We start from the raw sequence: 26639 nt of genomic DNA, 5'->3' as shown, positions 1-26639 counted from the left end.
GCAGTCACTGTGTACATACATTACATTACTTATCCTGTATTATACTCCAGAGCTGCGCTCACTATTCTGCTAGTTTAGTCACTGTGTACATACATTACATTACTTATCCTGTATTATACTCCAGAGCTGCGCTCACTATTCTGCTGGTGCAGTCACTGTGTACATACATTACATTACTTATCCTGTATTATACTCCAGAGCTGTGCTCACTATTCTGCTGGTACCATGTGATAAATTTTGCACCTTCTTATGAAGAACACACTTACAAGTTCATGGAGCTCCGGCGCAGGGATCCAGACTTTCTCTTCAGGGTGGTGCAGAGGAGCAGGTCTGTGAAGAGGAAGAGTGATCGATCCTTCTTACCCCCAACAGCTTTCTGTGGGACAGTGAAATGACACGACCGTCACCTCAATATCAAGAGGGAGCAATCTTGAACAGAAATCTAAGGCTGGACATCCAGACAATATGGATAGAAACAAGTCAGTAATAAAACCGCCAAATAAAGTGACAGCCGCACTCCATTGAGGCCCCGGAGGAATTCAGTGACATATTAATCTCAAGCTGCCCCATAAGACCCCAGTGTTATAAATAACACATGGCAAGTTGGGGCCCCGGCACAGATTCTGCATCGGGGCCTAGAAGTAGAAATGATGCCGCTACATAACACATCCTTGGAATAATAAACAAACAATCTTACCACTTCCACGACCATCTCTTGTCGCACAAATCTCCGGAAAGGAACTTGAAGCTGCAGAAAAAACAAATATCACAATGTCTGATCATGAGGACGTCGTACCGCCAGAGACATCATGACACTGGGTTACTAGATTATACAAGGGCCCGTGTCTATATAGGTTACAAGCAATGAGTACGCAGAGCATAAGAAATAAAAATGGTGGCTTGGATGTGGGTCGGGGGCTGTAGGGGACCGAGTAGTAGAGAATATGAGGAAAAACAAGTGATTAGAAAGCAATGGATGGTGCGGCATGACAAGTGTCATTGGCAGAGGGCAGCTCGGATAAGCGTGAAGAAGTGGAGTGTCCTGACAAGTGATATTGGTGGACGGTGCATGACCGTGATTGGTAGAGAGTGCCCTGACAAGTGTTACTGGTGGACAGGGGATGGCCGTGATTGGTAGAGAGTACCCCGACAAGTGATATTAATGGAAAGTGGATGGTCGAGATTGGTAGAGTGCGCCATGACAAGTAATAATGGTGGATAGGGGATGGCCGTGATTGGTAGACTGCGCCATGACAAGTAATAATGGTGGACAATGGATGGGCGTGATTGGTAGACAGTATCCTGACAAGTGATATTGGTGGACGGTGCATGACCGTGATTGGTAGAGAGTGCCCTGACAAGTGTTACTGGTGGACAGGGGATGGCCGTGATTGGTAGAGAGTACCCCGACAAGTGATATTAATGGAAAGTGGATGGTCGAGATTGGTAGAGTGCGCCATGACAAGTAATAATGGTGGATAGGGGATGGCCGTGATTGGTAGACTGCGCCATGACAAGTAATAATGGTGGACAATGGATGGGCGTGATTGGTAGACAGTATCCTGACAAGTGATATTGGTGGACGGTGCATGACCGTGATTGGTAGAGAGTGCCCTGACAAGTGTTACTGGTGGACAGGGGATGGCCGTGATTGGTAGAGAGTACCCCGACAAGTGATATTAATGGAAAGTGGATGGTCGAGATTGGTAGAGTGCGCCATGACAAGTAATAATGGTGGACAATGGATGGCTGTGATTGGTAGAGTGCGCCCTGACAAGTAATAATGGTGGACAATGGATGGCCGTGATTGGTAGAGAGTGTCCTGACAAGTGATATTGGTGGACAGGGGATGGCCACGATTGGTAAGGAGTGCCCATAAGTGATATTAATGGAAAGTGGATAGTCGAGATTGGTAAAGAGTGCCTTGAAAAGCGATAATGGAGGACAATGGATGGCCACAATAGGTAGAGTGCGCCCTGACAAGTGATATTGGTGGACAGGGTATGGCCACGATTGGTAGAGAGTGCCCTGACAAGTGATATTGGTGGACAGTGGATGGCCGTGATTGGTAGACAGTGCCCTGACAAGTAATAATGGTGGACAATAGATGGCGGTGATTGGTAGAGTGCACCCCAATAAGTGTTATTAATAGAAAGTGGATAGCCACGATTGGTAGAGAGTGCCCACAAGTGATATTGGTGTTGAGTGGATTGGAGTGAGTGGTATAAAGTGCCCCGACAAGTGTTATTAGTGGACAAATGACAAGTAAGTGTTGGAGAGAGTTCACTGGTAATGAGTAGTGGAGCGTGTACGAGGAGAGAGCGGTAAATACGAGACAAGCAATTCAGCTCCGCAGTAGTTACGTACGTCCTCCATGCCCTCGATGTGAGATTCTATTTCTTGCAGGATGCGGGTGTCTCGCTCTGCCTCCTCCGCACTCCTCATCCCCTTGTTTATCCTCTCCGCCAGCTGCTTGATGTTTCTCTGGGCATCCAGAAGGCACAGGTGGTCCGGGTGGTCCTCAGGCGTGTGCTTCAGTAGATCCTGCAAGAAGAGCAAAAACAGGAGTCGGTGTGAGCCCACACTCCAGTCTGTTCACCTCCCACACAGCCAGCACCATCCTTCATATATCGGATCCCGTCCAGGAGCTGCCGCCTGCCAGGAATGCCTCTAACAAGGAAAATCCAAACCTGGCGTCATCTGTCCAGGTGTATACAGGTGTGTGTATAGAAGGTATATATACTGTACATATACCCAGGCAGGCATCATCAATCCACTTCCCACATGTCCTTATACAGGAACATTCCTGAGTAAATGATGCTGCACTTCCAGATCTGCCCATCAGATGGCGCTCCTCATCTCATTATCACTGCTGTGTATTGTTCACTCGCTGGAAGGTCACTGATGGCGCTCGCTCACACATCTCCTCTCTCCTCAGTATCTTTCACATTGGTGACGTCAGATTTTTTTCTCTTTTATTAAAATAGTTGTCACAGCATATAACATAACATCATATATAATGTCCGTGGGCCTGACCTAGCTATGCTCACACAGCTGCAGTCTGTTACAATGTATCAGTAACGTAAACAAGAATATTCCCATTCACTGACAGCAAGCAGAGATCTCGAGAAGGATGACAGATTACAAGAAAAATTCTAGAGCAAACAAAAACTGTATGAAAAACAAAAACTCTTCCGTTCATTTGTCACGCTGATCACCCTCTCCACCGTCAATCACTTGTCGCTCGCTCTCCAACACCAATCACTTATCACTTGCTCTCCACGGTCAATCACTTATTTCTCGCTCTCCACCGCCAATCACTTGTCGCTCGCTCTCCAACACCAATCACTTATTGCTCGCTCTCCACCATCAATCACCTATCCCTCACTTGTCGCTCGCTCTCCACTGTCAATCACTTGTCACTCGCTCTCCAACACCAATCACTTATTGCTCGCTCTCCACCATCAATCACCTATCCCTCACTTGTCGCTCGCTCTCCACTGTCAATCACTTATTGCTCGCTCTCCACCACCATTCACTTATCACTCGCTCTCCACCGTCAATCACTTATCGCTCACTCTCCACCGTCAATCACTTATCGCTCACTCTCCACCGTCAATCACTTATCGCTCACTCTCCACCGTCAATCACTTGTCACTCGCTCTCCAACACCAATGACTTATCGCTCACTCTCCACCGTCTATCACTTGTCACTCGCTCTCCAACACCAATCACTTATCGCTCACTCTCCACCGTCTATCACTTGTCACTCGCTCTCCAACACCAATCACTTATTGCTCGCTCTCCACCATCAATCACCTATCCCTCACTTGTCACTCGCTCTCCACTGTCAATCACTTATTGCTCGCTCTCCACCACCATTCACTTATCACTTGCTCTCCACTGTCAATTACTTATCGCTCACTCTCCACCGTCTATCACTTGTCGCTCACTCTCCACCGTCTATCACTTGTCGCTCGCTCTCCACCGTCAATCACTTGTCACTCGCTCTCCAACACCAATCACTTATCGCTCACTCTCCACCGTCTATCACTTGTCACTCGCTCTCCAACACCAATCACTTATCGCTCACTCTCCACCGTCTATCACTTGTCACTCGCTCTCCAACACCAATCACTTATTGCTCGCTCTCCACCATCAATCACCTATCCCTCACTTGTCGCTCGCTCTCCACTGTCAATCACTTATTGCTCGCTCTCCACCACCATTCACTTATCACTTGCTCTCCACTGTCAATTACTTATCGCTCACTCTCCACTGTCTATCACTTGTCGCTCACTCTCCACCGTCTATCACTTGTCGCTCGCTCTCCACCGTCAATCACTTATCGCTCACTCTCCACCGTCAATCACTTATCGCTCACTCTCCACCGTCAATCACTTGTCACTCGCTCTCCAACACCAATCACTTATCGCTCACTCTCCACCGTCTATCACTTGTCACTCGCTCTCCAACACCAATCACTTATCGCTCACTCTCCACCGTCTATCACTTGTCACTCGCTCTCCAACACCAATCACTTATCGCTCACTCTCCACCGTCAATCACTTATTGCTCACTCTCCACCGTCAATCACTTATCACTCACTCTCCACCACCATTCACTTATCACTCACTCTCCACCACCATTCACTTATCACTCACTCTCCACCGTCAATCACTTATCGCTCACTCTCCACCGTCTATCACTTGTCGCTCACTCTCCACCGTCTATCACTTGTCACTCGCTCTCCAACATCAATCACTTATCGCTCACTCTCCACCGTCTATCACTTGTCACTCGCTCTCCAACACCAATCACTTATTGCTCGCTCTCCACCATCAATCACCTATCCCTCACTTGTCGCTCGCTCTCCACTGTCAATCACTTGTCGCTCACTCACCAACGACAATCACTTATCACTCGCTCTCCACCGTCAATCACTTGTCGCTCACTCTCCACCAACAATCACTAATCACTCACTCTCCACCGTCAATCACTTATCACTCACTCTCCACCAACAATCACTAATCACTCACTCTCCACCGTCAATCACTTATCACTCACTCTCCACCACCATTCACTTATCACTAACTCTCCACCACCATTCACTTATCACTCACTCTCCACCACCATTCACTTATCACTCACTCTCCACCGTCAATCACTTATCGCTCGCTCTCCACCATCAATCACTTATTGCTCCCTCTCCACCGTCAATCACTTGTTGCTCCCTCTCCACCGTCAATCACTTGTCACTCACTCTCCACCGTCTATCACTTGTCGCTCACTCTCCACCGTCTATCACTCGTCGCTCGCTCTCCACCGCCAATCACTTGTCATTCCCTCTTCACTGTCAATCACTTATTGCTCCCTCTCCACCGTCAATCACTTATTGCTCGCTCTCCTCCACCACTTGTCACTTGCGCATTGTTTGCCACTCACTTGCTGTATGCTTCTCTTCTTCTCATGCTCTCCACCCACTTATTGCACTCTCTCGAGCAGGCTGCTTTGAGGACAGAAGGCCCCAAGCCCTAGGTGGTTCCAGGGTGCAGAACTCCCCTCCCCAGAGGAACAGAATTATTAGCAAGGGAAGCACATGGAGGGGAAACAGTCACCAACTCTCGTATCCTGGCTGGCACCCTGATTGAGGCACTTATGTCCGGCACACACTCTTATGGGGGCAACAGAGATATTGAACTTTCAGGCCATAGAAGGGTTACATTACAAAATTCATCTAGATATGAATTCGGTCACGGCACATATGTACAGTGGGGGGGTCTTATGTACAGTGGGGTGTCTTGTACATTCATTTTCCTATAAACCCCCATAAAAAGGACCCTGCTAGCACTCAATAACATACATGGTGGGAAATTTGTGAGACGGCCTCTCAGAATCAGACATGTCGCAGTCACTTTTTTGTATCCTGGTTGATGCTGACCTCATCGTACAGATCAAGTATAAGCGCCAGTTTGTACGTGACCGAGTCTAGCGTCAGGAAGCTGCTTGGAGCACGTAAAGTCCGTTGTGTCATATTACGACACATCAGGCTCTTGTTTGTAACGTAATAACCAGGAAAAAAAATTATAAATATTCAACGCTAAGACGATCTGGGAAAACATCACAAGACGGGAAAAAAAAAAAACCCTCGCTGGCGTCATCTAGTTTATCTCTGTGTGTTCATTGCTTATTAATTGCCCCTCCGAGAAAACAAACCGCAATATCGGGCGTCAAAGCCTCGGAGGAAGCTGAAATTACAGGCGGACATATTAAAAATATCATAAATTAACCCCTAAACACGGCAACCACCTCGCCGTATGTACGACCGTCCTGAGACTGGCGGCTTTCTGATGGCGGAGGAGCGCTCCCGCTTCGAGGAGATAAACATTTTGTAAACAACTTGAGTTAATTGACTTCTCTGCACAAGATGTAACGAAGCTTGAAACATCATGTGTCACCGGGAACGTCTCCCCGGCATTCTGGAACATTCTAGTGTTCGGCAAGGGAGGTGCCAAGGGATTACGCCTAATGTTAATGCAACTTAAAAGAGAACCGCAAGAATTTTTTTTAAAAAAAATGTGAAAACGGTTTTCCAATATCTTGTTCTGATGCTGAGATATGAGCGATTTAAAATGACAGGCCAGAGCCTGAGGCTGCACTACTGAAAGGATATTGTGGCAATGTTCATGGTGGATCCAAATCACCAGATGAAAAGGATCCTATTGTTGAGAATGAATTTTTTGTCCCTAACACGTCGGAATAGCCTTAAGAAAGTCTATTCTTCTCCGCGCCGCCGTTCCGTAGAAATCCCGTTGTTCGCCGGTATGCAAATGAGTTCTCTCGCAGCACTGGGGGAGGTCCTCAGCGCTCAAACAGGATTGGGGGCGTCCCCAATGCTGCCAGAGAACTCTCCAGCACTGCCTCCATCTTTGTCAGGAACGTCATCTTCCTGTGTCTTCTTTCGGTGCAGGCGGTGAAACTTGTAGGCCTCGGGCAGAGCCGTCTGCGCATGCCCACAGGCCACAAGAAAATGGCCGCTTACTTACTGTGTAAGTGCCCATTATCCTTGTGGCCGCGGGCATGCGCAGTCGGCTCTTCCCGAGGCCTAGAAGTTTGACTACCAGCGCCGGAAGAAGACACATGGAGAGGACATTCCTGAAGAAGATGGAGGCGGCGATGGAGAGTTCTCTCACGGTATTGGGGACGCCCCCAGGGCTGTTTGAGCGCTGGGGCCCGCCCCCAGTGCTGTGAGAGAACTCATTTCTACCAAATGGCGGCGCGGAGAAGCCTGGCCCTCGGGCTACTCCACCTTCTCCCTCCATGCCTTGCTCACTGGTAGTGCTATGACGGACTATAGTAAGGCCAAGTCCCCATAACACATGTAAATAATGGTAAAAATGGAAGAGGAGATGGAGAGACCTGGGGGTTGTTTCCGTTCACACGACTTGGGGTCAAAACCTGAGGTCCAAAATTTCAAAACTTCTGGACCACGTACCTGGAAAACCCCTTTAACATTACTGTGAATGGTCATTTGCATCCCTATAGCCTGATCCATAATCTAATAGCGCATAGAAGGTGATTACTCTCATCTTTCAGTAGTGCAGCCTCAGGCTTTGGGCCTGTAACTTTAATAGATCATATCTAAGCCTAGGAGTAAGAGATCTTAAAACGGTTTTCACATTTTTAATGTACACAAAAGGGACTTTTGTTATCGATCATCTTCTGCTAGGTCTCTGTTAAAGAAAATCTTGTGCCAAATGTGTAACATAGAATAATATAGACATAGGACTGAGTGGCGGAAAGGACTGGAGCCATATTTGTGGCTCTATTTGCCCATATATCTAAATGAGGTCTCGAGCGCCTCACCGAAGTTTATCCTCCCAAGACGGTGCAGTCGGCAGAGTTTAAGGTATTTTCCCATGACTGAGAGCTATAATGTATGACAAAATGAGTTCATCCTGGCCCCGTTTCCTGCGGCTCGCTGTACAATGATCTATTCTGTGCGCCCATTGTCTCTGTTCCCAATTATACGATCACCCAGCTGTAGAATTCTATACAGACGGAGCAGAACCCAATATGTCTCCATCCTACTCGTCACACGTGCAGCAGGTACACACAACGACAGCGCGGCCTCCCGCTGGCGCCTTCCAATTTCAGGGCAATAGGCGAACTAAACAAGAGGGATGACTACTACATAAAAGGTCTAATATATATATAGGATTATTAAATATATACAATGAAACTCCATTAGAGAGGCCATCGCAGGCACACAGGCACTGCAGCACTCCCTCAAGTTCATCCTGAGCTCCCTGAATCATGAATAGAATGCCAGAGATAAAGTGAATACTGACATCTAAACTGACAGTTCACATGGCCTGACCGTAGCTTAGGCCCATTCAAGTGAGGTGATACCAAGTGCCGCCACTATACCAGCTGCTACCCCTTCATGAGAGATTTGGGTGTCGGACCCCCCACCGATCTCCAATTTGTAAGGATAGGTCCTCAATTCTAAACCCTGGAATATCGGTTTAATGATAATGCACTGGAGAGTACCCATCCTTCTTGTGGAGACTGATGCAGGGTCAGGCAATGCTCCCTGGTAAAATATATGCAAATTAGATCCCCTCTAGAAGGCAGAGAGCATCCCCTCTAGCGCCACCTATAGGAGGTAGTGAGAAAATAAAGTGACAGGGCGGCTGATATACAATGACAGACACTCAATTCTGAATAGTAAACCAGATCATTGTAATTTACCAGAAACTAAGTGGACTAAATAACCAAACACAATCATTTATCTGCACCCAGGAAAGCTGGGTAATATGGCTGCAGACTCAAATAACGAATTTACATATATGGTGGACAGGACGGATTGTTCTGATGCTCTATTTGAAGAATTTACTATTACGGTATGTATCTTTTGATCATATAACGTTGCCCAGTGGGGGGCGATGTGGAGTCAGATATGAGGGCGAGGAGACAACGGGAGGGGTGTACAGCGGTTACTACAGCAATCCTGTCACCTGGTAACAGCAGCAAATGATGTATAAATGGTGGACAATGCCAAATCAGGAGGAGCCATGGCCGGAAGATCTCAGAGACTGTGTCACACATGATAGACCTAAGCACCAAGGGGTTTGCCATCCTCTTACCTTGACGATGAGCTCGTAACGTGGGATCCTCTGGACAGGTTTTATCATGAGGTCTGACAGCGCCTGCTTCTCCCTGTTCTCACGAGTGCATTGCTGTGAAGGGAAGAAGAAAATAATGAAAACCTACCCGAGAGACGACCATGACTATGATACGGGGCATGGCGTTCAGGACCACCCATATAATGAAACATACTGCACCCCCTTGTGCCTACAAATTTTAGGCCACACGTAGGGTTGAGTCGATTTTGAAATTTCAGGATCGTTTTTAAAATCCGATTTTCGATCATTTTCCAGCCGATCCCAATCACGATCGTGAAATTTGTTCGATCGCCAATCAGGATCCGACCTTTCCCGATCCCGATCGCTCAACCCTATTCCTGATATATACATGAATGGTGTTGAGCCGATCTTGAGATAACTTCCGACCTCGAACCCACCGGAAAAGATCGAGATCGGAATTCTGATCGCGATTGTGAAATTTACTCGATCGCTGATCGGAATCCGATCGCTGATCGGAATCTGATCCCGATCGCTCAACCCTAGCCACACAGTTTAAGAACATGAATAATACAGGATCCCAATGTTACATTCCAAGGGTCATCAAATATGTTACCTATCATCCGCCACTCCCCAAATACCAGACTATTGGTTGCAAGTTTGGCAGAAACCAGTAGAACCCAGTGACACCCATCTGGTGTTCGGAGAAGTCTGACCAGACGTGACCCTCATGGAAGAATTGCAGCCAAAAAGATCTACCTTAGACATGGAAACAAGGCCAAGAGACTCAACCACGCACAAAAACACAGAATTTGGTGTCCAGAAAAATGACCCGCCATTTTTTTTTTGCCTTCCCCTGGATCAACACTGTAGGGGATTGTAGGGTTATAGGTTGGACTTGATGGACTGATGTCTTTATCCAACCTCATCTACTATGTAACCAACAACTGATTCCATTAAGAACCATCTATATTGTAAAGAAGGACAAGAAATTCCCAAAATGATAATACGCCCCCCACCAGTTATAGCCCTTATCTCAACATTATCCAGTATCCAGTCTGTCTGGGATGACTTGAAGAGACAGAAGGATTGGATCAAGCCTATACCATAGAAGATCTTGCTTAGTTCTCCAAGATGGCGGTGGGAACAACCTCCCTGCCCAGTTCTGCCAAAAACTGCCTGCAAGGTGAAAAGGGCAAAGGTCGCACCCAATAGAGATGAAATTTACATTTCTCATTGACTTTGTTACTTGACAAAAATAAACTATTAACCCTTCTATTTCAGAAAACATTTTTCAGGAATTCCTACCTGTGACTAGGGTTGAGCTATCGGGATCGGAAAAGATTGGATTCCAATCGGCGATCGAATAAATTTCACGATCATGATCGGAATTCCGACCCGATCTTTTGCAGCGGGATCGAGATCGGTGATTATTTCAAGATTTGCTCAACCCACAAGTGACTTTTCCCATAGAGAAGCATTGACTAGGGTTGAGGATCGGGATCGGAAAAGATCGGATCCCGATCAGCGATTGAGCAAATTTCACGATCGTGATCGGCTGGAAAATGATCGGAAATCGGATTTTGAAATCGATCCTGAAATCTCAAGATCGGCTCAACCCCACCTGTGACCCTTCCTCACCTCTTGTTGCTGAATTGACCATCTGTACTATATTACGGCCTTCCGACAGCTCCTTAAAACATACCGGTGGCCCCCAGGGCACCACTGCTGTACCCCCTCCCACCGCTCTCCACCCAGAAGCCATTGCATGCCCTTTGTTGTGTCTACAAAGACCAAGGAACACAACAACCTCATCAGCTGGCGCAGTATGAAACAGGTTCTGCTTCACAGTCCATGTCACGCATCTATTTTCCTTCTAAGCTGAATGGCGTTACAGACCCGGGGAGACAAAATTAAATCATTTTATTGCGCCGCGGAACGGCGGATAAGTCTAGAAGCAATTCATTCCAGATGCAATAAAAATAATATTGCCAACAATACAATTAGGCTTAATAATACCATCCAGACGACACACGGATGATTCAGAGTAAATAAGTGTAACAATAAAGAGGCGGCGCAGCACTCCGGACAACCACCGGCTCATGTCATCAGAGGGGAATTCAATTACTACACTCATTTTGGCAACTAAATACCAAGACGGCAATAGACTGAGGAGAAACATCTTCTATGGAGCTTGGTTTATTCGAAAAATGTTGTTTATATTACATACTAGCAGAAGGCTTCGCATGGGTATTTTTCATTTTTTGTTTGTGTAGTGGCCCTATAAGAATAGGTTGGCTGCTATGAAAACCTGGTGTAAAGCTGTGTGTATGTGAAGATGGAAAACCTGCGAGTTACCATTGGTCCATAAGCATCATCTGTATCTCAATTTGGATATCAGTGAAAAACCTGTGATCGGTTGTTATGGAAACCTGGAGTAAAGCTGTGTGTATGTGACCTCGTGTAATAACGTCATCCGCAGCGCCCTGACCCTTTAAAGCTGACCTACAGCATTGAATAAAAATGGCTGGGTTGTTATGGAAACCTGGAGTAAAGTTGTGTGCATGTGGAGACTAAGTGCCTGCGAGTTTCTATTGGCAGATAATGGACATGTGACCGTGTGTATAGCAGTTGGAATATGAATGAAAGACTTAAAGGCTTGTATTGGCTAATGCAGATCATTTCTTTTTAAATACTGTATCTAAGGAAAGGTACAGTACAGAGAGATGAGACCTGGTCTAAAACCTTCCCGGACACCTGATGTACCTGTGTGCCAAATTTGTTAAGGATTGGTCTAGTCATTTGGTCGCGCATAAAGAACAGACAGACAGACAAAAAAAACATATATATATATATATATATATATATATATATATATATATATATGATATAAGATGTTTGCTGGTATTGATGACAAACAAAAGAGGTAAAGGTCTGTCTGGAGTGATGGAGGTCAGCTGTGGGGCTATCATTCCAGGGAAGTCCAATGACACTCTTTTTGGCACCGAATCCAAGACCAAAGATGAACACAAGGTTTTGTGTTGGCTATGTGTCTAAGGTTTAGTAACAAAGCTCTCTGTTGGGTGTGGGTACAAAGGTCAGGAGATGAAGCTCTGTGTTGGGTACAAAGTTTGGAAATGGAGCTCTGTATTGGCTTTGGGTGCAAGGTTTGGTTTGGGTGTGAGGTCTAAAGATAAAGCTCTGTGTTGGGTATGGCTACAAGGTTTGGAGATGAAGCTCTATGTGGGGTACAAGGTCTGGAGACAAAACAGTGTTGGGTATTGATGCAAAATTTGGAGACAAAGCTCTGTGTTGGGTACAAAGTTTGGAAATGGAGCTCTGTGTTGGCTTTGGGTACAAGGTTTGGTTTGGGTGTGAGGTCTGAAGATAAAGCTCTGTGTTGGGTATGGCTACAAGGTTTGGAGATGAAGCTCTATGTGGGGTACAAGGTCTAGAGACAAAACAGTGTAGGGTATTGATGCAAAATCTGGAGATGAAGCTCTGTGTTGCATCAAGGTCTCGGCATGAAATCTTGTTTGGGTTGACATACAGGGTCTGGAGATGGAGCTTGGTGTTGTGTATTCATATAAGGTCTAGAGATGAAGAAGCTCTGTGTTTGGTTGGGTACAAGGTCTGGAGATGAAGCTACGTTGGGCATGAGTATAAGGTCTAGAGAGTAAGTCTGTGTTGGGTTGGGGTTCAAGGTCTGGAGATCGAGCTCTGTGTTGGGTATCAGTGCAAGGTCTGGAGCTATAGGAAGAGGTCCAATAACATACACGATCACGTCAAATACCAGGGCTTGCCCCTAAGACATATAATTTAAGTGTAGAAACCAGTTCTAAAAAAAAAAAATCCAAAAGACAAAACCCATAAAACTTTGCACTACACCTATGACCATATCCATGTAGAATTCACCACCACAGATCACCGACCTACCTCCAGGAACTTGATGAATGCCGGCCGGGTTTCCTTGGCTATCCGAACCGCATCCTTGGCATTGAGGAAATTATCGATGTAAGCCGAGTAGATGCTGACCAGGATTTCCTTGGAAAACTAAAACGGTAAAGAATATAGTAAAAGGGAGTTGGTACAGTCCTGGCCACCCCATCACCTCTTGTCATGTTGCTGTATGGGTCATTCTAAGGGGACGGGACCATGACAGAATGAAGAGGTGGTAGAGCTCAATTCTGACAAAGTCGGAGAGTATAATTGGTCTCGGAATTTTGTAACCTAGAAGAAGACTTCCTAATCCGTCTATGTAATGCAGATAGGTCAGACATCGAGCGTCAGGGTTATTATGTTTCAGCTCATGAAAGATTTTAGGAAGGGATAATTTTAGATTGTGCGATTCGAAGGGCGGAGAAGCTGCAGAATATTAATGTATCCGGACTCAATAACGAAAAAGCCAAGGACAGTACGAAAACAAGAAAAGGCTATTCGAGGTGACTGGTCCATCTCCTGCTAACAACACCGCCAAATACTGACCGTAATACACCACAACCCCATAACTGGACGTGACCCCCCAACATGACCGGCCACTAGACAAGACCATCCTACAATCCTACGATACGATGGGATACGCGCTTCTATTTGCAGATATCACATTAGTCGCTATTCCGAGGCGTCACGCTCCGCTTTGATCTTCTGGAACGTGATATGAAAGCAATAATTAGGGTCAGAAATTAACAAGATGCCTCCAGGATGTGGGAGACGTCTCGATCTGTGCAGCAGAGCCTTACACGGCAGCAAAGACTTCAACATTAGATGAATTTCCATTTCCATGTCGCTTCCTATGGGAGAACTAGGAGCAAACTGGAGATAATGAAGGGGCGGCCATGTTACGGAAGAAATGTGGAGTCTCGGAATATTGGCTAACCAACTGAAATGAATGGAAACCCGAAAAGGGTGTTTTGGGGTCCTTGTGGATGTGGGCTAACGTGCGGTTGTTCGACTTCTGTGCATGTCAAAAAAGTGGATCAAGGCGAATGACACGGATCAGACATCTTCTTAGGTTTGTACTTAAAGGGATCCTATCATTGGATACCCTTTATTTCTCCCTAACAAGTAGGAATAGCCTTAAGAAAGGTTATTCTTCTCCTACCTTTAGAGGTCTTCTCCGTGCCGCCGTAGAAATCTGGGTTTTCTTCGGTATGCAAATGAGTTCTCTTGCAGCACTGGGGGAGTCTCCAATGCTGCGAGAGATCTTTCCAGCGCCTCCTCCATCTTCTTCTGGAATGCCCTCTCTCTGTGTCTTCTTCCATCCTGGGTTTCAATCTTCTAGGCCTTGGGTAGAGCCGACTGCGCATGCCCGCAGCCACAAGAAAATGGCCTCAGTAAGCTGGTGTAAGCGGCCATTTTCTTGTGGCCCGGGCATGCGCAGTCGGCTCTGCCTGAGGCCTAGAAGATTGAAACCAAGGATGGAAGAAGATGCAGTGAGAGGCTGTTCTAGAAGAAGATGGAGGCGGCGCGGGAGAGTTCTCTCGCAGCATTGGGGACCACCCCCCAGTGCTGCGAGAGAACTCATTTGCATACAGAAGAAAACCCGGACTTCTATCGAACGGCGGCGCGGAGAAGACTAAAGGTAGGAAAAGAATAGGCTTTTTTAAGGCTATTCCTACGTGTTAGGGAGAAATAAAGGGTATCCAATGATAGAATCCCTTTAAAGAGGGTCTTCACCACCTTCAATACTTGCCAATGCAGTTGGAATTTTCTATCTAGCCCTCACCATTCCTGAGCGATCATTTGTTAATTTCAGTGGCCAATATGCTAATCAGGCCCTTCATTGTCATGCGTCCTGTCCAGTGCAGGACTGCACACCCGCCACTTGAGTGCTAAATTAGCATATTGGTTGCAGATTGCTCAGGAACGGTGGGAGCTAGAGAAAATAAGTCCGAAATCAGTAGAGCACCACCTGTAAAAGGATATGAAGAGTTGGACTTGGAGAAGGTGATGAAAGTCCTCTATAAGGACCTTAGACATGGTGGATATAGACCGAGAGTATTGTGCTACTCACCGACTGACCCAGCATGTCCCCCACGGTCTGGACGTCTGGCCAGTGTTGCACACAGTGGTTGACCTGCTCCAAGAACTGCTCATGGTGCTCCAAAAGCTCAGGGATCTGGTCAAAGATCTCGTCCACCAGAGATGGGTCACACAGGAGGGAGTTCTCCGGCTGCTTCAGTGGCTTCATGTAACCCTATAGGAGAAAAAAATTATCATTATATCGTTATTATCATTGTGTAATATTATACAACCGCACAAGTCACCAGACACACTAGATATGTAAGATGTCCAGGGATGGAAGAGCAGCGCCCCAACTGTTCGCAGGTCACGTGGGGGCTCAGCAACCGAATCACTGCAATGGAGCAGAGCTGCAATACCAGACACAACCTATAACCAAGTATGGCGCTGTTTCTGGAAGTAAACATCCATGATGTATTATTTCTAAACAATCCCTTTAAGAATACATAATGGAATCCCTGTAATGACCACTAGATATGAAAACTCCCAAACAAAAATCTGTTAACCCTATAGTTTAGCTGAATTGTAATTGTACCAAGCATGGGCGTGAAACGCGTGACGATTTATACATTTTGGTTATTTTCATAATAGCCATTTCTCCAGAAACATCCGAGAGTCTATTGACCCTCCACTTCCCTGGAAGAATGATGGACTCTCTGGGGCCGGATTCAATGCCCCCAGCATCCGCCAGGCTTCCGGAAATATTACACGTTTCAAGGGAACTTTATGTGCCGGTTACATTCCAAAAAAGATGACACACCCCCAAAGGGGTGGGCTTTAGTTAAAGGGGGCTTAGCCATATGTGCAGTCAACATGCCAGGACACCCGGCCAACAAAGGTTATATGGTAATTTTATGTCTGTAAGGAATACAAATCACTGTCGAGATCTATGTTCAATTTAGGATCAACGAGGGGTGGAGCTTTGTCAAGGGGCGGGGATTTTAAAAATGATTGGCCTACTGCAGATAGAACAGAAGGGGGAGAGGCTCCTGCTGCAGCCAGACACAGGATAGTGAAGAGGAGGACGGGGACATGGCTAACCCTCATGGTCACAGATTTCTCTACAAAGGTCTCAGTTAAAATAGAATCAAAGAAATGAATGAGATTTTTTAATTCTTTTTGCAGTTTGCCTGTTCAGTGTTCCTCTAAGGTTGTGTCATCTGTAGAAACAATATTTTGCTCTTGTATTTGTTACCAACCCTCTCCTCGGGTTCATAACGCTAAAAAATGTGAAAAATGTGAATGACCCCTGAACTCCAGAACCGAGCGTACGACTCAAAACCACGTAAAACAGGCAACGATTGTAACGTGCCAAGCGGAAAAAAAATCACACCGCATAAGGAAACAATGTATAATTCAAGGAATGTAAAAAGGAATGACCTCAAAATGGGCGCGCACGCAGCGGAGCTGGCAAGGACGCGGCGTGGTTTTATCATTGCATTTTCATTTATTCAACCTGTCATATTCCTGACGAGAACAGAAGATCTGTGATGCAGATAAGGCCGACCACCGGACCAGGAGCGTTCCAGAGCACGAGCGGAGGAAACGCAAAGCGCCACCTGCACCGGACAGGAATCCAAAAACATCACTTTCATCCTTGTTCATGACATAGTCATCCAAAAAACGGTTACTCTAGGAAAGAGTCTGGACCTTGCAGAAAATCGTCCTAACCCCGAGGACAAAGACGAGGAGCAGTGCAGGGGAAAACGGGTGAAAGCCGGCGATAGGGTGGGAGATCCTGGGTGATTATTTTGGTGCCTTATCCTAGTCATTTGACTACGTTAAAGGGAATGCGTCACTGAAAAAAAAAGGCTAAGTTTTTTAAAACCAAGGGGAAAAAAAAAACTTATGTTCTGCAATTTTTACTCTTGTAAAGTCTAAGATAGACTGACACTTGCCAATTCTGTAGTGGCTTTCTTTGCAGCAGTCGCTGCTGTGTAAACCGGTGTGAATTGGAAGACCTGTGTCCTTGCCTGCCCCCGGTGCTAGGTCGGGAGACAGAAGGAGCCCCATCCCTTTGTTTTAAGACCTTCTATCATTAAAATTAAATTTTTCTCGATCACACGTAGGAATAGCCTTAAGAAAGACTATTCTTCTCCTACCTTTAGATGTCTTCTCCGCACCGCCGTTCGGTAGAAATCCCAGTTTTCGTCTGTAGGCAAATGAGCTCTCTCGCAGCACTCTCTAGCGCTGCCTCCATCTTCTTTAGGAATGGCCTCTTTACGCATCTTCTTCTTGAGCTGGGTTCAAACTTCTAGACAGAGCAGACTGCACTTGCCCACAGCCTCAAGAAAAATGGCTGCATACGCAGTAAACTGGTGTAAGCGGCCATTTTCTTGTGGCCTGTGGGCAAGTTCAGTCTGCTTTGCTCAGGCCTAGAAGTTTGAACCCAGCTCCGGAAGAAGACGCGTGAAGAGGCCGTTCCTGAAGAAGATGGAGGTGGCACTGGAGAGTTCTCTCGCAGTATTGGGGACACCGCCAGTGCTGTTTGAGCACTAGGGACCTCCTCCAGTGCTGCGAGTGAGCTCATTTGCATACAGACGAAAACTGGGATTTTTACCAAACGGCGGCACGGAGAAGTCATCTAAAGGTAGGAGAAGAATAGGCTTTCCTAAGGCTATTCCTACATGTGATTGAAAAAAAAATGTGATTTTAATGATGGGATCCCTTTAACTGATTCAATGCCACTGAACTCTAACTACATAAGGCAAGCTTCAAGTCTATGGAATTTTGTGTCACTATAGGGGATGTAGAGGTGGCCGTTACCCCTCGGCCCCCAACCAGGATTATAAATGATCTATGGTAGGTGGGCATGTTGTAAATTTTATATTGGGGCCCAGTAGCTTTAGGCTACACCTCAGGGTGGGCTGCCGGATCATGTTCCCTTATATAATGGCCTCCTACACTTTCGGTGCATTTTGTGTTTTAGGTACCTAAAAAAACAAAACCACAAAGATAATGATTTGTAACGAGTCTCCCGCAGTCATAATTCCTATTAATTAGGTGGAGTGGATACAGAAAAATCAATCTGTATTTGCAGAGAAGTTTCAGAGAAGATGTACGGGCAGCGAGCCAGACTGCAGCCTCAGGAAGTCATTATACCAAGACGCTACAGGAAGACTTCCTGCCCAGATGAAAACAGTCAGAACGTCACCCGAGACTTCCAAGTCCCCTCAATGACAAGGAGCTCACGCTTAGTCCTGCAGTTCTAATGGCTCTAGCAAAACAAATCCGAGTACACAGCAGATACAAAACAACCTCAAGATTCCACAGAGACCGATACGCCATATGTGCGATCTGTGCTATGGGGCATTGCAGGCAAGGGGGCTGGAGATCCACTTATTCCTTACAAAATAATAATGGTGACTCCTAATGTCTAATAAAGAATCAGGATGTGGTGTGGGACAGGTGTAGACTCCTTTCTTGCCTTCATTTTGTGGTCACCCCATGACATCACCTTGCACCTTGCCCCAAATAACATTGCACCCTGGTATGTGGATTGGCAATCTATGGGAGGTAGAGGCTTCCCCTGACAACTTTTTCAGCAGCCTAGGACACTCCAATTACAGAGGACGTATCGGGAAAGTTGACAAGTATGCCGTTTGAAGATTAGGAAGATCTTCTGGTGGACCCAAATAATGGTCCAGCAGAAGACACCAACATTTCAAGTGTACTATGATCTTTCTTAGATGTTGAGGGATGGCCCCCAGAATTATTTTACTTGGTGGGCCCAAGGAACCTTAGTCTGACACCATCTCCTTCCCACCCAAGGATAACGATTACTTGTGGACTAGGACACAAGAGCCAGGAATGAGGTCGTTTTTGACTAGCACCGGTTGTCATGAAAGCCCATATAATGTTCTTACATAGGGGACCTGTTAGTAGTGTCTGTACCTAGGTGTTATACTGTATAGGTTTCTATAATGTCACAAAGCATTGGCCAAGTTAGTCATCAGATCCATGACAGAACAAACAAGAGCTGCATCCAGGTTGAGGCCTACAGCCTTCCTCGGATTCTTTACTGCCTGCTCAAGTCGTGACCTCCACGTCAAGAAGTCTCACCACCACTCACCTTCCCCTCACTCACGAGTATAACGCTTTCAACTAGTGAAGAATTTACTATGTACTAAAAACCGTAGAGAGAGATGTCATCAGAAAATTGGTCACAGATCCATTGCACTATTATTTGGTTCTGTCCTTGGGGGTCTTCGCTTTGTTGGATCCTCCATTAGAGCACGGTGCTGACCAATTGGTTATTCTGCATCTATACATGAAAACTTCTCAGTTCTACCAATTTACAGTCCAATGCACCAGAATGTAATGCTGTACGACGCACAAACAAGGCGACGATAAGTAATTGCGCACAATCTATTTGGCATAGACATGTGTAATCCGGGAAAAATAGTTCCAAAATTCAAGACTCAACGACCGAGGTAAAACCACTTTCCCGATCCCCTCCCGGTATCGGCGCTGTGCTCTGCCATGTAAAAAATTAAATACAGATAAAGCGTAGTCTGAAGTCTTATTTCGGCATGGGAGAGTTGGCAGACGGTGAAATTATACAGACTGTGCGTGTTCACGCTCTTCGCATCCTCCCAAGCGAGACGTCAAACATCGCTAGAGTCAAAGGTGGAATGTTTCTGTACATGAAAGCTTTTCGCAAGGCACCAATCATAATTCTCATGGTGCGGTGTAGCTGGGAGTCTCCCATAATGTCGCCAACACAGGAGCCCATTGTGCCCCTGAAAAAAACATAAGAGAAACTACCTGGTCTATATGCCATATCCGCTATATACAATGCCGCCTTCTCCACCTCACTCATAGCTACATTATTATTCCATATTATAACCAAGTAGCTCCCAATCTTCTCGACCCATTCCTCATTTCCTAAAATTTTCATCTAAGAATGGGCCTTCAAACATAATTTTAACACATGCCCATAAACCTCTAACCTTATTCACATGATCAAGCCCTGAGATTAGCTCACCTCTCATCCACCAAATTTCTCCACTTCAGTCCAAAACTCAACAATCTTCTCATCTTCAACTTAATTGCACAGTCACATAAATTTTATCCAATTCAATCTTCCAAGTGCCATGACTATAATGTCTAATCTTCTTCCTTTATTCTGTGGCCGCCACTGTTCTTCATTCTAAGGAGAGGTTCACGCTTGATTTGTGTTTGGGGTTTCCGTCCCCGAATCCACTTAAAAAATGTGGAGAGAAAAGTCCTGCAAGCATAATTCTACTCTTATCAGGCAGAAACTGGGTGGAAACTGGCAGAACCCATGGGGTCCGCGGGTTAACGCTTTTTAAGAGGGTTAGCTTTCCGTTCTTTGGGTCCCCAAGCGGAGCTGAAGAACGGAAAGCTGAACGCTAGTGTGAACCTAATGTTAGTCATGTACCCAGAAACGTTCTTCATTTGATTTAGCAATTTTCTATTTTTTCCTTTACTTAATGGAGTCCATTGATTCTGGGGTTCACCACTTTAGTTTCCACTGTCCTGGGATTTCTTCTTCAGTTCCACTGATTCCAAGGTTCTACACCTCGGTTTTATCTCCCACAAAGGTTTCCACTTCTGTTCTACTACCTTCTAGGATCTCGAGTCAAGTTCCATCACTTCCGCATTTCTTTACCTACTCCCAGGTTCTACATTTCAATGGCATCAAAAGTCTGCCACAGAGGTTCTCCATGACCTACTAGGTTGTCCACGTTGGCTCCACTCCTTCTGCCAGGGTTTCCATGTCGGCTCTGCAACCTCTACCAGATTGTCCACGTTGGCTCCAATCCCTCTCCCAGGTTATCCACGTTGGCTCCGCTCCCTCTCCCAGGTTATCCACGTTGGCTCCGCTCCCTCTCCAAGGTTGTCCATGTCAGCTCTGCAACCTCTACCAGATTGTTTCACGTTGGCTCTGCTCCCTCTCCCAGGTTGTCCACGTTGGCTCCGCTCCCTCTCCCAGGTTATCAACGTTGGCTCCGCTCCCTCTCCCAGGTTATCCATGTCGGCTCTGCAACCTCTACCAGGTTATCCACGTTGGCTCCGCTCCCTCTCCCAGGTTATCCACGTTGGCTCCGCTCCCTCTCCCAGGTTATCCACGTTGGCTCCGCTCCCTCTCCCAGGTTATCCACGTTGGCTCCGCTCCCTCTCCCAGGTTATCCACGTTGGCTCCGCTCCCTCTCCCAGGTTATCCACGTTGGCTCCACTCCCTCTCCCAGGATATCCACGTTGGCTCCGCTCCCTCTCCCAGGTTATCCACGTTGGCTCCGCTCCCTCTCCCAGGTTATCCACGTTGGCTCCGCTCCCTCTCCCAGGTTATCCACGTTGGCTCCGCTCCCTCTCCCAGGTTATCCACGTTGGCTCCACTCCCTCTCCCAGGTTATCCACGTTGGCTCCGCTCCCTCTCCCAGGTTATCCACGTTGGCTCCGCTCCCTCTCCCAGGATATCCACGTTGGCTCCGCTCCCTCCCCCAGGTTATCAACGTTGGCTCCGCTCCCTCTCCCAGGTTATCCACGTTGGCTCCGCTCCCTCTCCCAGGTTATCCACGTTGGCTCCGCTCCCTCTCCCATGTTGTCCACTTGAAATTCTACTTTGTCCATCTCAAGGGAGCACAGACCCGTGTCACTTGAGAAAGACTGAGGAGCCCAAACTCTTTGAGAACAATGTACCACCAAAGACTAACTAGGAGGGAAAAGTAGGGCTCGCTCACTTCAATTCTAATATCAATACAAAACAGTTCTACGCAAAAGATGGAAATATTTCATCTACAGGTGGTCGAGAAATGTCGAGAAAACAAACCTAAAATAATCCGCAGCTCCGTAAGATGAGAGAAGTTGCAAATAATCACAAAGCTTGAATTAGAGGAGACTAAAATTCTGGTGTTCCAAGCCGGTGGCCCAATGATAAAGGGAAAAAAAAACAAACAAAAAAAAAAAGAATTTTTTTTTTTTTACTTCATAGAAAAATCAGTGTCAAGATTTTCATATTTACTTTTTTACGTCTTGAAAATTCTTATCGACGAACAACACAAATGCGGCAGAATCCTGAACCGAAACAGCAACAAAGCTTTGATGAATTACAAGAAAAAATAGAGGAGGAACAATTGGTTGTGTAAGGACTTGGAGCTTCAAGGTTACGCTTTATTTCTCAGAATTTTAAAAAATCTGACTTTTATTGAAGAACATCAGACGTCAAAGGTTTTTTTTTTTTTTTTGTTACGTAATATCTTCAACAACGAAGTCTTATAAAGCAGACTGAACCGAAGTAATACTTAGAAATATAAGTCATAGAAAAAGGAAAAGGGATCGGACTTAATTAAAAAAAAAGAAAAAAAGACTCCTTACTTTAAGGAACAGCGCCACACCTGCCTGCAGGTTGTGTAAGGAATTGCAACTCCTTGATTTAAATGGGAATGAAGTGCAATACCAATCTTAATCCATGGACAGGTGAGCGCTGTTCCTAACAGCAGCCCTACAGGAAAATTATATCGAAATCTAAGCTGCAGATTTGTTAAAAAGAAACCCACCCATCGTAGCAACATTCCGGGGCACAGGATATAAGAAACATCAATCAAACAATGGAAAATCAACAATCGGAAAGTAAAAGAAAACCTGAAATACTAAACAAGAAGAAAACAGCGAAAAAGGAAAAGTAGGACACAGTCCACATGGACGGCATAGATAACATCTAACATAATGGGAGAAAGAAAAGATTTCCAACGTGATACAGATCGGCACAGATATCAAATAACCAAAAAAAAGCACATGACCCAAAATACGTAAATTTAGAAACATCTTAATTCAGAATGCTATCAGATTCTGCAAATCAAATTGTCTCAGAAGCAATACAGGTTCTCCGGAGCAAGCACAGACCTATAACTATAACTACTATAATACTGCCCCCTATGTATAGGAATATAACTACTATAATACTACTGCTATGTACAAGAATATAACTACTATAATACTACTCCTATGTACAAGAATATAACTACTATAATACTACTCCTATGTACAAGAATATAACTACTATAATACTACCTCCTATGTACAAGAATATAACTACTATAATACTACTCCTATGTACAAGAATATAACTACTATAATACTACTCCTATGTACAAGAATAGACCTACTATAATACTACTCCTATGTACAAGAACATAACTACTATAATACTACTCCTATGTACAAGAATATAACTACTATAATACTACTCCTATGTACAAGAATATAACTACTATAATACTACTCCTATGTACAAGAATATAACTACTATAATACTACTCCTATGTACAAGAATATAACTACTATAATACTACTCCTATGTATAAGAATATAACTACTATAATACTACTCCTATGTACAAGAATATAACTACTATAATACTACTCCTATGTACAAGAATATAACTACTATAATACTACCTCCCATGTACAAGAATATAACTACTATAATACTACTCCTATGTACAAGAATATAACTACTATAATACTACTCCTATGTACAAGAATATAACTACTATAATACTACTCCTATGTACAAGAATATAACTACTATAATACTGCTCCTATGTACAAGAATATAACTACTATAATACTACTCCTATGTACAAGAATATAACTACTATAATACTACTCCTATGTACAAGAGTATAACTACTATAATACTACTCCTATGTACAAGAATATAACTACTATAATACTACTCCTATGTACAAGAATATAACTACTATAATACTACCCCCTATGTACAAGAATATAACTACTATAATACTACTCCTATGTACAAGAATATAACTACTATAATACTGCTCCTATGTACAAGAATATAACTACTATAATACTACTCCTATGTACAAGAACATAACTACTATAATACTACTCCTATGTACAAGAATATAACTACTATAATACTGCTCCTATGTACAAGAATATAACTACTATAATACTGCTCCTATGTACAAAAATATAACTATTTATCCAATAGACCGCTAGTATTTCATATACTGTGATTTTCTTTAGTTTTTGATAAAAATGTCTATATTTGGCCAAAAAGAAAAAAAAAAAATTACAAAGTCCAAGATTTTGTAGACAGTGTAATATGTGCAACATTTAGGTCATAGTAATATTTCAGGATGTTCTGATTCCTAATGCACACACGCACTATGCTGGTATTAGCAGACAAGACAATCAGAGTACAATATCCTGTGGACAGCATGTTCCCGGCACATCTGATAGATCAATCTCTAGATTCAGTAATGAGGACAAATGTGTTTTAAGGCAAGAATAACAGAGAATAAAGTGTGAACATTGTACTGAAAACCTCTGATATGTAAAGCAACAAAAGAATGCTACACATCAGCCGTACATTATATATCATATAGAGGCCTAGACAATTGCACAGAATAAAAAAAAAAATACTCTCTTCCCTTATAAACAGATAATCGCATTGATGATTCACTATAATACTGCTCCTATGTACAAGAATATAACTACTATAATACTACTCTCTATGTACAAGAATATAACTACTATAATACTACTCCTATATACAAGAATATAACTACTATAATACTGCTCCTATGTACAAGAATATAACTACTATAATACTACCTCCTATGTACAAGAATATAACTACTATAATACTGCTCCTATGTACAAGAATATAACTACTATAATACTACCTCCTATGTACAAGAATATAACTACTATAATACTACCTCCTATGTACAAGAATATAACTACTATAATACTACTCCTATGTACAAGAATATAACTACTATAATACTGCTCCTATGTACAAGAATATAACTACTATAATACTACCTCCTATGTACAAGAATATAACTACTATAATACTACCTCCTATGTACAAGAATATAACTACTATAATACTTGCCCCCTATGTACAAGAATATAACTACTATAATACTACTCCTATGTACAAGAATATAACTATTATAATACTGCTCCTATGTACAAGAATATAACTACTATAATACTGCTGCTATGTACAAGAATATAACTACTATAATACTACCTCCTATGTACAAGAATATAACTACTATAATACTGCTCCTATGTACAAGAATATAACTACTATAATACTACTCCTATGTACAAGAATATACCTACTATAATACTACTCCTATGTACAAGAATATAACTACTATAATACTGCTCCTATGTACAAGAATATAACTACTATAATACTACTCCTATGTACAAGAATATAACTACTATAATACTACTCCTATGTACAAGAATATAACTACTATAATACTGCCCCTATGTACAAGAATATAACTACTATAATACTGCTCCTATGTACAAGAATATAACTACTATAATACTGCTCCTATGTACAAGAATATAACTACTATAATACTACTCCTATGTACAAGAATATAACTACTATAATACTACTCCTATGTACAAGAATATAACTACTATAATACTACCGCCTATGTACAAGAATATAACTACTATAATACTGCTCCTATGTACAAGAATATAACTACTATAATACTACTCCTATGTACAAGAATATAACTACTATAATACTACTCCTATGTACAAGAATATAACTACTATAATACTACCGCCTATGTACAAGAATATAACTACTATAATACTGCTCCTATGTACAAGAATATAACAACTATAATACTGCTCCTATGTACAAGAATATAACTACTATAATACTACTCCTATGTACAAGAATATAACTACTATAATACTACTCCTATGTACAAGAATATAACTACTATAATACTACTCCTATGTACAAGAATATAACTACTATAATACTACTCCTATGTACAAGAATATAACTACTATAGTACTGTTCCATATTGTCTGAAAATGCTGTGATCTCATCTAAGGGCTCGTTCACATCTGCGTTCATCTGTCCTTACTGCAGGTTTCCGTTTCCTGCATAAAACAGATGCAGGAGACGGAAGCCTGCAGGAGACTTTCTCACTCATTCATTTGAATGGGTGAGAAAGCTGTCCGGCCGTGAGCGGCGGTGAGCGTTTTGTGCTTTCTGCCGCGAAACCGGGTTTTATAATCCGGACACAGAGTCGGACTTGCACTACTCTGTGTCCGGATTAAAAATCCGGTTTCGCGGCGGAGAGCCTAAAACGCTCACCGCCGTGCACGGCCGGACCCGGTCTATGGTTTCTGTCTTCTGGCATGCAGAAGACGGAAACCATAGAACGGAGACATGAACGCAGGTGTGAACCTAGCGTCAGGATCTAACCAGTGGCGTAACTTAAGTCTTTTTGGCCCCGTTGCAATCTTTTGTGCAGGGCCCCCTACCTCATCCCTACAGTGAATTCTTGATAGTGATGGTTGCGGCTGCGAAGGAGTTTAATCCGCCTTACTGTGGTTGGGGTAATCTTTGGGTCTCCTTGGTTTATGGACCAGATGAAAGCTGCAATCTCAGTACTGATGCCAGAGTTTATGGTCTCCC

The 26639-nt window shown here is 44.1% G+C and overlaps 1 protein-coding gene across 2 annotated transcripts in view; it reads right to left on the bottom strand.

Moving 5' to 3' along the window:
- Positions 1-26639, bottom strand: part of ARHGEF17 (Rho guanine nucleotide exchange factor 17) — a 167634-nt gene that overhangs the window by 15804 nt on the left and 125191 nt on the right. For both annotated transcript variants that reach the window (XM_075266276.1, XM_075266277.1), the window contains exons 3-8: positions 15160-15342; positions 13083-13199; positions 9150-9242; positions 2368-2544; positions 698-748; positions 267-376 (exon numbers count right to left, since the gene is read on the bottom strand). In XM_075266276.1, the coding sequence (XP_075122377.1) occupies positions 267-376; positions 698-748; positions 2368-2544; positions 9150-9242; positions 13083-13199; positions 15160-15342 (731 nt within the window). The remainder of the gene's footprint in view (positions 1-266; positions 377-697; positions 749-2367; positions 2545-9149; positions 9243-13082; positions 13200-15159; positions 15343-26639) is intronic.

Source organism: Leptodactylus fuscus, chromosome 2 (assembly GCF_031893055.1).
Source record: "Leptodactylus fuscus isolate aLepFus1 chromosome 2, aLepFus1.hap2, whole genome shotgun sequence".
Classification (NCBI taxonomy): domain Eukaryota; kingdom Metazoa; phylum Chordata; class Amphibia; order Anura; family Leptodactylidae; genus Leptodactylus; species Leptodactylus fuscus.
The sequence above is the reverse complement of the archived record's forward strand: the minus strand, read 5'-3'. Positions and strand labels throughout refer to the sequence as shown.